The following is a 13,135-nucleotide window of genomic DNA, read 5'->3' as shown; positions in this document are numbered from 1 at the left end:
TAATTAAATAATCAATTAGCTGACTGACTAATTTACATATAATTTAATATACAACCATGTAATGTTTGGGGCTATGTTATCGATTCATCTGCCAATTACTTCTTCGATTAATCGTTAATCGTCTACAAAATATCCAATACAAGTTCCCAGCCTTTAAGGTGTCATTCAAATGTTTTTATTTGATCAGATATTCTGTTTGTCTTCTTATCAGTCACAGAAGACAAAGAAAACAAAGTAAATATAAATATTTGCGTGGCTGCAACTATTTTAGATGATTATTAAAACTGCTGTTGATTATTTTTGGTCGATTAATGGTTGCAGACCTATGTAATATGCATGCATCAGGCTCTTTTCATTCATAACGTGCTCTCTCTCTCTCTCTCTCTCTCTCTCTCTCGCGCGCGCCGCGAGATATGATCTCTCTAGAGAGATCTCTATATATAGATAGATAGAGATTAGTAGATACATACACAGTTACTACTTGGATTGATGTAGACGATACGGACCGCATTGCGACCAATAACAGGGTTCCCCACCCTTTTTTCCTGAACAATTCAAGCACTTCAAGCACTTCAAGCACGTTTTTCCCTTTTCTCGCCCCTTTAACTTATAGTATCGCCTATAGTGTGTGTTGCTCCATGGACTGGTCATGGGAAGCTCCGCGGTTGTGTGCCACTTGTCTATGGCATCATTACTTGGGGCTACTTAGCACTTATTTCTATGGTGTGATGACTGTTTGATTTTTAACTACTTGTGCATGGCTTGTCTTCTCCGCTTGTGCGGTTTCTTGTGTACACTCCCATAGCGCCCAATACACAGGCCCAATCCGGACCTATTTCACGCTTTTCCGCACTTCACAAAAACTTCAAGCATTTTCACCACCTTGAAACACACTGACTTGATTCAGCTTTCAGGAATTCACGCACCCGTGGGACCCTGCCATAAAAATAGTTTATGAACAGCGTGTCACTACCTGGTGTCAGGAGCAGCGTGGAGTGGTTGCCGCAGGGCTTCCCTAACCTTTGCTGAACAAATCATTCAAATGTTTTTTTATTGATCAGATATTCTGTTTGTCTTCTTATCAGTCACAGAGAAAAAGAAAAACAAAGTTACAATAATATTGAGTGGCTGCAACTATTTTGATGATTTTAAACTATGTTGCTGATTTTGGTCGATTAATGGTTGCAGACCGAGGCCGTGCGATGCAGCAGGCCTTTCATGGATAACGCTGTGCGCGCGCGACTGCTTCTCTCTCGGCTCTCGCTCTCTGCTCTCTTCTCTCTATATTAGATATATAGATACGTATTGCTTTATATCGACGAGATATATAGAGATAGATATATTATATACATACACCACATATACTACTCTGTCATGATGTATACTATACGTACAGCATGAGAACAAATAACAGGGTTCCCACACCTTTTTCATGAACAAATTCAAGCACTTTTCAAGCACCTTCAAGCACCAGTTTTTCCATTTTTCCAGCACCTTTAAATAGGTAGCCTACTAGTTGTGTTTGCCATGATGGTCATGGGAAGCGCAGCGGTGCCACTGTATGGCATAATAATATGGGTCTAATTAGCATTATTTCATATGGTGGTAGATTGACTGTTTTGATTTTTAACTAATTGTGAATTGGCTTGTATTCTCAGCTTGTGAGCGGTGTATTGTGTAACTACCATAGCGCAATAACAGTGACAAATAGACAAATTTCAAGCATTTTCAAGCACTTCACAAAAAAATTCAAGCATTTTCACAACCTTGAAAACACTGAATTGAAATTCAAGCATTTTCAAGGAATTCAAGCACCCGTGGGAACCCTGAAATAAAAATAGTTTAAAAATGAACAGCGTGTCACTAATACTGGTGTCAGGAGCAGCAGTGGAGTGGTTGCAGCAGGGTTTCCCTAACATTATGCTGAAACAAAATCATTCAAATGTTTTTATTTGATCAGATATTCTGTTTGTCTTCTTATCAGTCACAGAAGAAAAAAAGAAAACAAAGTAAATATAAATATTTGAGTGGCTGCAACTATTTTAGATGATTATTAAAACTGCTGTTGATTATTTTTTTGTCGATTAATGGTTGCAGACCTATCTAACATGCATGCATCAGGCTCTTTTCATTCATAACATGCTCTCTCTCTCTCTCTCTCTATAATATATATATACACCACATATACTACTCTATCATGATGTATACTATACGTACAGCATAAGAACAAATAAAACTAGTTTAAAAATGAGCAGCGTGTCACTAACACTGGTGTCAGGAGCAGCAGTGGAGTGGTTGCAGCAGGGTTTCCCTAACATTATGCTGAAACAAAATGAGTTTTCACATCTCCCGGCGGAAGTGGTTAGTGGAAGCGCTGGTAGACCGAACACACACACACACACACACAGAGAGCTAGCTGGCTAGGGCGTTGCTAGCGGCAGAAAGTGGGATTTTGGGCACCTTTCGGCAACTTATATCCCCGCACAAATAACGTGTTACGTTGGGGGGAAAGCTCGGTGTTCGCTGAAGGAAGTTTTAAAGCGTGCTCGGTGTGTTTTTTTTTGCGCCGTTGCTCACAGGAGGACTGAAGGGGGGTTTACTTTCTGTCCCGTTAGCTGGCCACATAGCTAGCCTGCTTCCATCCACGGGAATCCTGCCGAGAAAAGACTGAGTCCTGGAAACATGGAGTCAAGGAGCGCTGCGCGGTGCTAGCTTTCTGCTTCCACACCTTTTCTCAAGGAGACACTTTGGTTTTTTTTTCCCTGAAGGACATATCGCTAAAAAAGCCAAGTCAACATTCATGTTGTTGTTGTGTGTGTGTGTGTGTGTGTATATTTTTCGGTCGTCGGCCGGCTCATTGTTGTGAACGGGGAGTTTGCTTAGTTTGCACTCGGAACAAGAGCATGCGAAGCAAAGTTTTCTGCTGAAAGCAGCTCGTCTGTTTTTGTTAGCTCGGGTAGCTGTTGGAGAGTGAGAAAATCAAAAAAAAATCTTTTTTTTTTTTTTTAAGCTGTTACAACAATTTAGCTGCTTTTGATTCTCATGGTCACGGGAGAGTCGTCCCCACAGCCGCAGACAAGGAGGCATTTCTGGGAGCAGGGAATACCAAATGGGACTGGAGGAATTTCGAGCATCTTCAAAGATCATTTAGGGGGAAACCGAGGCCGGTCAAGCCGAGCTGGGCTGGTGGTGGTGGTGGCGGTGCTGGCAGACGGAGACGCAGACGACTACTAACATCGCTTGGGCCAAGGTGTCTGTTATTAACATTGGAGTACAGATTGTTTACACATATTCAACTGGGATGTGAATGCAAAAAAAAGGAGTTGCCAACTTGTGCCATTTATTGTTGTTGCCAAAATATTGTTTATTGCCGGGGTGGGAAATCATCTAAGACTGTACAGGCCCCGATTAATATATATATATATTTTTTAAGCTTGATTCCCTTCTGCTGTTACATTTTGACAACACATAGCCTATAGGTAGTATTTTTGTTTCCTCTAGTGTTTTTTTTTTTTTTTTTTTTTTGGACGTGCCTCGCAACAACCCCAACCAGTGTCTCATACATTTATTTCTCAACACTTCATTCTCAAAATCCTTGCCCACTTCAGACGGATGCCAGAGAAGGACGCCCCAGGAGGAAATCGCCCTCATCACACTCTGGAAAATGTTAATCGGATATAATTTGCTGCAAATCTAGAACCGGAAGCCCAATGAGTGACACACAGTCCAGCTTCACTGACAGGTACAGTATGCAATCCACCTTTTTATATATATATATCCTATTAATGCACTCCAAATCCAGTGATAAAAACATTTAGTTTCAAGTTTCTTGATTTGTTTATGATGGTATGAATCTGAAACACCACCCCCCCACTACCTGATGAAAATGTGTTTTACATGCTCTTGAGTAAAGCACTCCTTTGTGGTGATGTGCTCAGTAATAACCGTGTTATACAATCTAATTACTAAGGGAGGACATCAGATCTTGATGGAAACTCTGCTGATCTCAGCATGGGTAATGGAGTTCTCTGCAGACAGTAAAGTACTACTTGTCCGAGCAGTGAGAAGGCCTGCCGCACTGTTTGTGTGCCAGGGAACAGTCGTACAGTCGTGATCCCTCGTACACCTTTCAACAAACACGATTACAGCTAAGCCTTTAAGGCTAACCTTCTCTCATGCCTATTAAAACGATCTCTGGATTTAGGCAAAACCTTAGCTTCGTCAAGTAATCACCTTATCGAAGGCATCTGTCAGCTTATGGACTGGACACTGTTCTAAGACCAGCGGGCCTAAATAATGTGTCATCGCCTCAAGGACACGTTAAATGGTGGAGAGAGATCAGCCTGTACCATCTTAATCCATTGTGATAGTTGTCGATATCAACGCGTCATCATTACAGCAGTGAATTCCCCCTGTGTGAATGAAAGAGGTTTCTATTCTCAATTTGTTGTGCTGGCATTGGAAACAGAGAAGTGAGGCTGTTGCTCTGTTTACGTCACTTCCACCTGAATCCCACATACCTGATCGGGAGAGCGGGCCAAACACAGAGGAATGTGGCCAGTCGATTCAGAGCAGAGGGGAGCTTTATTGCACAGGTTGTGGATGTGGAATATCCTCATGAGCTCGAGGCTACAACCCCATTTTACATTAACCCCCCTCCCCCCAACTGTAACGATGGGTAACAGTGGCACCAACTGCCATGATGGTGCTCTTTGATAGTATTACCACAACACTGCGCATGCCGCTGTTGACTAAACCGGTGTATTCCCCATCATCGTATCTTTTTCAATTGCTTTAGCAGCCTTGTAATGAAATTTTAAACTGCAGTTCACATGGCAAACAAGACACAGAGATACCCCTGATGCCACGAAGCACCTGATGTCAGGTTGTTATTGCTGTTACATAACGTTATACAGTCTTTGGTCGTCTCAGATGCTCACAAGCTCCGTGTCCTAAAAGTCCCATTTGTTACTCCACCACTAGAACATGATGCAGGCCATTATGTTAATGCAATATTTAAAAAAAGCAGTCTGTAGACTGTGCCAGCAACTAGCGCTGTACATCTGTTGCACAAAAATGAGCGTGTCTGTGATCTGAGTTATTATTTGGGCCGCAGCAGTTTTCAAGGTTGTTTTTTGACGTCGTTAATGACTTTATTGATTAATGCTGTTGTCTGCCTGTCTCTCTCTCTCTCTCTCTCTCTCTCCTTAAGTCCATCCCTGGCCTTGCTTTCTCTCCCTCTATGTGTGCTGTTGTGCGTTTTGTTTTCGCTCCGTCGGCTACGGTGGGAGTATGCATCCAGCGTCCATTGGGGTTGGGCTGCCCGCCGATGGGTCAGTTTAGTGTGCAGTTAGCTCTTTGTCATTGAGTTCTGCTGATCTCCACGTTTTTTTTTCCCCACCTCCCCTGAGGCCCTCCCGGGAAGTGGTGCTGGTGACATCACTAATAGTAAACAATAGCTTTCAGTGGGAGCGAACTGGCTGTCCACTGCATGCTCCTCTCCAGGTCCGTCAGTGTAGGTCAGGTACACTCAGGGCGGCCGGTTAGAGGATGTCTTTATTGTCGCCCTGCTGGAGGAATAGTGTCGATCAAAGATAATAATAAAAGGTTTGCAACAAAAATCAATTAAATGTGTATCAATAAGTAATTATGTGTACACCAAGTGATAATACCTGCAGTTGATTTTTTTTATTACTTTATTATTATTTTATTACTGCAGTGGAATCTGTTTCGTTTTCATGAGCACTTCTGACACCTCAGTCCTGCTCGTATGCGTCTCCTGTATTTGGCATCCCTCCCTGATAATGCAGTATGCTTCTGCTCCATCTAGTCAGCACTGATGCTGGGGAAGCTGTGTCAGCCGCTCTGAACTGTACATTACAACGAGTATCCAGAAGCCCCCGATCACAAGTGCAAAGGCTTCAGATTAGCATGCAGTGGAGAATGGCGGTATTTATACTCTTCCCTATAACTGAAAGGGAAGGATTAAACCTTAAAGTATGGCCACTCTGATACACGGTTGCACAAATGTATGTATCTTAAGGGAAATGGGCAAAGCCAATTATAAAGTAAGAGATAACTGTCAAGGATTGATGATATAATGTTCTCTGCAGAGCTGCAATGATTAGTAGATTAGTCTCTTAACAGAAAATCTCTCTGCAAGAGTCATTTTTGAAGCAAAAATGCATAATATTTAACATTTTCAGTCTCCAGGGTGTTATTTGAAGAAAACATAAGTTTGAGTTTGGGAAATGATGATAACACATAGTCCAATGATTGGGAGATCAATCGATAATGAAAATCATATCATTAGTTGCAACACTGGTTCTTTGCCCAGAATATCTAATACTTTATAATTTGGCCTATGACAGTGAAATAGTGTGTGGTTTTCCCCAAAGGCAGTTATGTTTCAAGAATGTGAAGTCGAGAACAGAGACAAAATCTTGATTAATTTCTCATCATACCTTAATCCTAGTTATGATAGCCCATAGGCCTTTATTTTACTTTAAAATCTTTTTTTTAACTCACATCTCACAGGTTTATACCTGTATAGTCTTATGCAATCAAACACAACAGCTCTGCAATATACCCTTCTTCATAAAGAGTATCATCAAAAAGAATTGGTTCAGATTGTGTCAGAGAAGTCTGGATCAATTCAGTGCCGAAGTTGGAGATTGTGATTTGTGCTGAAACTGAAAATATTATTTTGACAAGTGCTTCTAATACTTTGTCCTCCGTGGTATAATAAATCTAAAGTAAAAAGAACTGGATGATCTGTTTAGTGCATAGCCGTTAGTTGTCACAACTTGATCTCAGCGGAACAGGAGAAGCAGCTCGGCGGCAAACTGGATTACTGCATTGATTTGTAATTGTTTTGTAGCACAGCCTGATCTCCAATCTTATATGGAGTCTGTGTTTTTGTCACATTCAAGATTAATGTGAAAAGTTGTTTTGGTGACATTGTGTGTGTGTCTAAGAGTGTATCTTTTTTTTTTTTTTTTTTAATCAAGAAAGAGGACGATAATGAGGCATTTACAAGTAGCCTACAGCTACTCTAGATGTTATCTTCACGCTTTCAACATCTGCCATCACCAGCACCACTAACAGACACGTTGAGGAATAAGTCACCAGTTAAAAGGAGGAACTAGTTGATCCATAACACTGGACTCCTTTCCATAAACGGTCCCTTCCTCCTGCAACAGTTGTCATGTATTCTGTCTGATCTCTGATCCGACACATTTACGCCATCTTGTAATGTGAATTATGATTTTAAAGGCCAGTACTAATTAAGTGGCGCATCATCTTACTATTTAGTGAGTTCACCTTGTGCCACCCTGGAGTTATTCTGCTGTTGCAACTGCAGTTGTCAGTGATGCATGTAACACAACGCTCTGGAAATAGGTGGTCAGCTCTATATTCTCTGTACAGCCAAACTGCAGTTTTCCTTGTAGTCGAAGCCTATAAACGACTTAAAGTCCGGACCAGACCGACCAGATTCTTAGTTTTGTTTATTTATTGAATGTAAATGAGGACCTTAGGAAGACTCTGCTCACACCTGGATGTCACTTTGGCAGACACACACCAACTCACACCGTACTCAGGTCTCATTTCACTCTTTTTCACACACTCTCTCAATCACATCCATCTTTTAGGACACATTCAGATGAAATCAGGCAAAAATGGCAGACCTCCTGCACGTTGGAGAGGGCTGGTCTGTGGTGTAAAGTCGAAAAAGGATAAAGTTTTGGAGAAATGCAACCCAATGTCACTCTGTGGTCCAGTGAGCTAGACAGTGAAGTGGGGGAGAGAGCGGTGTTAATCAGATAAATCTGTTGTTTTCCGATTGTTGGACGGCAGTTGCACACCGCCACACAACCCTGCGCTTATCTCTGCAACACTCATTCAGTCGTTCACTTTCTCCTATCATGACCACAGTTTTATGACGCCTCCATGGTTGGCTGTATTTACAGTCGCATCAAGTTCGCCTTCCACGATCAGCCAAGTCCGTATGAAAGTTTGACAGGTTTGACAGTTTGCTTATTCTGTAGTTTAGTCTTGGTCTCTTTTGTGTGTTTTTTGAGGTTTATTAATAATTCTTTAGCTCTCTTGGTCATGTCCGTCTTGGCTAAAAGGAAAGAAATGGACACACAGAGATAGAAAAATGGAGGGAGACGGAAGAGAGAAAAAGAAACAGGCGATGCCCCAGGGTGTAGTGATGTTGGAGAGTTGGTGAAGTCGGGGCATTAGCTGGGGTTTTAAGTGCTGGGGGAGTTGGGGTCTATCACCCAGCTCTGTGATGCTGATGCTTGTGGACACCCTCTACAATCCTACCGTGTTAGCCAAGAGAGCTTCAGGGCCCAAACATTACTTTCACTTCACAAAAGACAGGATCATAACAATAGAGGAAAAAGGGGGACAGGGAGAGAGAGAGAGAGAGAGAGAGCTGTCTTGCCCAAGTGTCATGTCCTCACATGTCCATGTAAAGGTTTCGTAGCAATGAACTAGGCTAGTGCCTTCAAGCTAAGTGTGGCACTTGTGAACCACGGTATTCACAGACTACACGGTGAACCAAACACATAAAGCTGGCGATTTAACTCAGATTTCTTTCTGTTCGGTTCCTTATTTCACACTATATACACATTTTGTGTCCACGTATCATGCTCAGTCTTTGTCTGACATACTAAGCGATGGACGGTTGACGTTAAAAAGCAGCATCTAGCTGCAGCTGATTGGATGTGATTTATGTGGCATGTTGATACCCCCCCCCTTCCCTGGGTCTCAGAATGAAGATGCTGTAATTGAATGTTGTCTCTGTGTGCTAGGCGAGGCTGTGTTGTCGAGAGAGAGAGTAGCAACCTGCTGCTGCACTGTGATTAATCTTACTCTGCCTGTTTTCTGCTGATTCAGAGGTGACTAGACAGACAAACCCCCCCCCCCCCTACACTTTCTCTCCAAGAAGCAGTGTCAGAGCACAGATTCTGTCACCAGCCTCCAGTCATGTTAAGTGGAAGATCATGCTTTCTGAATGACAGGGATGTGCTATAAATCATTGCTCCTCAGGTATAAGATTTCTTTTTTTTTAAAAAAGATATTCTTGTCCCATGAATTCCCTAAAGTTTTCTTGTAGTAATGACTCAGTGTCATCTTGCATTCGCCAAGCTCGATTTTCTTCATGAGCGTAGTGTAATGAGGTGTCAGTAATGTGCCTTTTACAACAGGTTGCATCAGCTTAAATGTCACAAGTCTGCTTCTGAAAGCCATTAATAAATCTTTGAGATCATTACAGAATACCATCATATACACAAAGTCTGTCATTTCCCGTGCCCCTGACAGACAGCTCTACTGTCCCCAAATCAACTTAAACTAAAAAGGATTATAAAAAGTTCTCGGGTTTTGTTGCAGGGCTCATGACCGGCAGCATTGTGGACAGCGTAGCATGTTCAACCACCTCTTTTCCTTTCCCAGCACTGGAGGACAGCAGATAGCATAGCGTGAAGAAATGTCTATCCCCCGGCCCTCATGTCAGGAATCCTGATGAGGTTTATTGGGGCAGAAAGGGCACTGTTTTCCCCCTGAGGCTGTAGCTTGAGCTCCAGAGCTATTGCTCTTGTCTCTCAACACACCACACCTCTCTCTCTCTCTGTCTCTGTCTCTTTCTCCCTCTCCCCCTCTGTCTCTCTCATACACTCACTTAACGCTTTCTTTCTTTAAATCAATACCTCAATACACACGGCGGTACATAGATACACCGCTAAGGTCAGATGTGGAGAGTGACACCACAGTGTTTGATATTAGACTAGACTGTAACACAGAAGTTGGTTTAAAGAAGGAGTATCACTGCGTGGGTGTAGACTACTTCTTTGTGGCAGGGAGTGGAGAGCAGTGACGTCATGCCGGCTGTGTGTTTGTGTGTGTACCCACATTGTGTGACTCAGGTATATAGATTAGATAACAAGCTGTGTGTGTGTTTGTGTGTGTTCTCTCCCGTTGGCAGGCTGCAGGCATGAATCAGGCTGTTCAGGAGACTGTATCATTACACCATTGAGATAGAATCACAGAGCCGATTTAAAGGGGTGGCATGAATGGCTGGCTGGCTGAAAAGAAGTTATCGCCAGTTCCATAGGGTACTTGGCAGAGCGGTATGACTCGGCACAAAACCCAAGCGAGGACATTTGTGTCGTCACCGCGGAGTCACACTCCACTTCCAAAGCTTTGAAGTGTAATCCAACATCTGAGGATGTTTTGCAAGTCTGCAAGGTTATCCTGGAATGGAACACACCTCAGTCAGATCTCCGCAGCCTGCAGGCAACTCCCGAAACTGTCCAATCCTGTCCTGTGTTTCAGTTAGACCACACCTCTCCCAGTCCCAACAACACCTGTGCAGTGGGTTGGGTTGCTCTGCATTTGGTAGGAGACTCCAGATTACTGCATCAGCTCCATGTAGCACGTTACAACACTGACGGGGTAAAGCTTCATCAAGAAGTGTCCACCTGCTATAACTTTTTGTACGTCATTTGTGATAACTCTTATCCTCGTGATCAGTTTGAGGTTTCTGCGTTGGCTCTTTTTTAAATATTGAATTTGTTGCTTATGAGTCAACTTCTAATCAAACTTTAGTCATCGGTCTATATTTACTTTTTCTGATTCCAAGAGGAACTGAGAATAACTTGAAGTGCTTCCTCTGAATCTTGCATGCGTTGGTCTAGTTCCTTATTGTTCACTGTTTTCCTTCCTCTTCAGTTTGGGAGATCCTTTCACAGACATGGCTGTGTGTCAGAGTCCTGCTCCCTCAGGGCTGTTCGTCCCTCCCTCCTTCACTACTTTTTCTCTCTCCATGGTCTGGTCTGGTCCCGGGCCTCTCTCGCTGCCACTGTTGCTGCAGTTGGCCCAGCTCTGCCACAGTTTTCCATCAAAACACCAAACCTCAATGGAGCATTCAAGCCCAGGCCCGCTCCAGTGCTGCCCCTCCCTCCCATCCCACCCTGTTCTGACTCGGCCTTCTTTCTCCCTTTCTCACTCCCTGCAAATTTAATGGCCCTGTCCAGGAAGAGGTCCTAGCTCAGACTTTTAGAGCTGGATCTGAAGGATTGAATAAGCCGAGGGGAAAATTGATTCTTAAATGTCGTATGTCAGTTTGCAGAGAGTAGTTTCCACTAGATCTACATATCATGGAGTCTAAAAAAAACTAAAAACTTACATGCAAGTGGAACAGCTGCAATTGTTATTCCAGTAGAAAGATTTATGATGTCCAAGTTTTTTTTATTTTTTATGTATTACCAAGAAAACACATTAAAGTGCCGCCGCAGAGCACAGCTTTTCTAGGCCGCGGGGTGTAAAAGTACAATTTTAAGTGACATGAATGATTAAAACACCTTTGCAGAGGTTAAAATATATCAACACAAGTGTTCACATTATAGCTCATTATAATGTTGATCATTCTCTGAATCATTTATTTACAGTGCCCAAGCTGACCTATTCAAATAACTTTTTTTAACGGTCCAAAATCCCAAAATATTAAGAAAAGAGCACACACCCACAGCTGAGAAGTTGGATTCAAAGTAGTAAAAGTAGTAAAATAGTTGCTTATTAATGTTCACCTATCGATTAATCGACTAACCGCTCCAGTATTTTCTCAGTTATCGTACGAGTTGTTTATTGTTCTTATAACAGAGTGTATAATAGAGCGTGTAAAGTATTAGCATTAGGGCATGGAACAATAAACTACTGTTGTCGACTGGACGGAGAATTCACTGCTAATGTGGAGCCATTGTGATAGTTCACTAGAGATACACTGTGAAGTTATGTGAGCTATGACTGTGTGTCAGTGATACTTTTTCGGTGAAAACTCACAGAAACGTCGCCCTGGTAGCGAGACCCTTTTTTAAAAAAATGACCAGTCTGCTTTGCAGAGTCTGTAGTATCCATCAAGTGACATGACTGCTGTAACAAAAATCACCTCTGCTGCCACGACTACAGTATTTTACTTCCCATGGCAACTACAGCGGTATACAGTATTCTGCTATGGAGGCAGTGATGACTTACATGTTACAAACCTCAGCTACATGCCTGAGCTAAGGTAAAATCCCCACAATGGAGCCTGTTAAACTATTAAGCTGCCCGCATAACTATGACAGTTACTTATTTTGGACAGTAAATCTGGGGTTGAGGTTAAAAATGCTTGCTGTTGTTAAAAAGCAGCGCTCAAATATCTGCAAGTAATGCATCAGAATAAATATTGACATGTCAGGGTGAGCCCAGTACTTGCTCCTATTATATGTTTACTGGCCTAACAAAAAATCCAAATATTTTTCATTTTAAGACATTCAAGGTAACGCGTACAAAGTTCACATTCATTTAGAATCAACATGTCTGTGGTTACCGTGAAATTCAAAAGGGCAGGACAGTGCACAGCAATGTAAACAGAGAAAAGCAACACGATAATCGTGCTCCATTCTTTATGAATCAGCATGAGTTAACTTGTCGACTTTGACAGGCCTCGAAAGCAAAACAGATCCATGAGGCCTGTAAAGCCTCTCCGTTGATTTGTATTGCCGCTGCATGAATCAGGCACGATGACTTTAGTTTTTATTTAGCTGCTTCGCTACAGGCGATGTGCTGCAGGGTGTTGTAGTAGGCACCAAGTTTGTGGTATTTGTCAGTGCTTTTAAAATCTGGTATCTTCTTGGAATCTCTCACTTCTAACCAAAAAACACTTTTGCTTCCACTTCCACTAAAAGTACTTATTTTTTAATGTTTCATTTCTGTCTCATACAGCTCTCACAGTAGCACTGAGAAGAAACTTGTTCCGATAAGTTAGAGAAAGCATAGAGTCAGTCAGTGGATACTTAAATAACTTTACAGTGATATTTGCTGTGTCTAACTATGAGGACACTATATAGTGAAATAACCATCGCTACAAAGATGGATTGTCCGCTTTCCCCAAGACTGTTGCCCTTTGAACTAAGTCAATTTAAAATAATGCAACTTCCTTTTGGAGTTAGACAACAACAGCCAGACAACTTTTACATCAACCATTGTATGTTCTGAAGTACAGTTTCTTCCAGTCCCAGCCTCGAAGGGCTTTCTTTGTGACATTTGTGCATCTTTTGGGGAGTTTGTCTCAATATCTGTGCTG

The 13,135-nt window shown here is 42.3% G+C and overlaps 1 protein-coding gene across 4 annotated transcripts in view; it reads left to right on the top strand.

Moving 5' to 3' along the window:
- The first annotated feature begins 2,347 nt into the window (after positions 1 to 2,347).
- The window catches only part of arhgef12a (Rho guanine nucleotide exchange factor (GEF) 12a), a 34,528-nt gene continuing 23,740 nt past the window's right edge, over positions 2,348 to 13,135 (top strand). For 3 of the 4 annotated variants that reach the window (XM_010729649.3, XM_027280467.1, XM_010729648.3), the window contains exons 1-2: positions 2,349 to 3,250; positions 3,609 to 3,742. In XM_010729649.3, coding sequence (XP_010727951.2) covers positions 3,711 to 3,742 — 32 coding nt within the window. In that variant the 5' untranslated portion in view covers positions 2,349 to 3,250; positions 3,609 to 3,710. Of the gene's footprint in view, positions 3,251 to 3,608; positions 3,743 to 13,135 lie in introns of all 4 variants that reach the window. The other variant, XM_019257431.2, reaches the window with a different exon arrangement.

This window comes from Larimichthys crocea, chromosome VII (genome assembly GCF_000972845.2).
Source record: "Larimichthys crocea isolate SSNF chromosome VII, L_crocea_2.0, whole genome shotgun sequence".
Lineage (NCBI taxonomy): Eukaryota > Metazoa > Chordata > Actinopteri > Sciaenidae > Larimichthys > Larimichthys crocea.
This window is presented reverse-complemented; position numbering and strand designations above follow the sequence as displayed.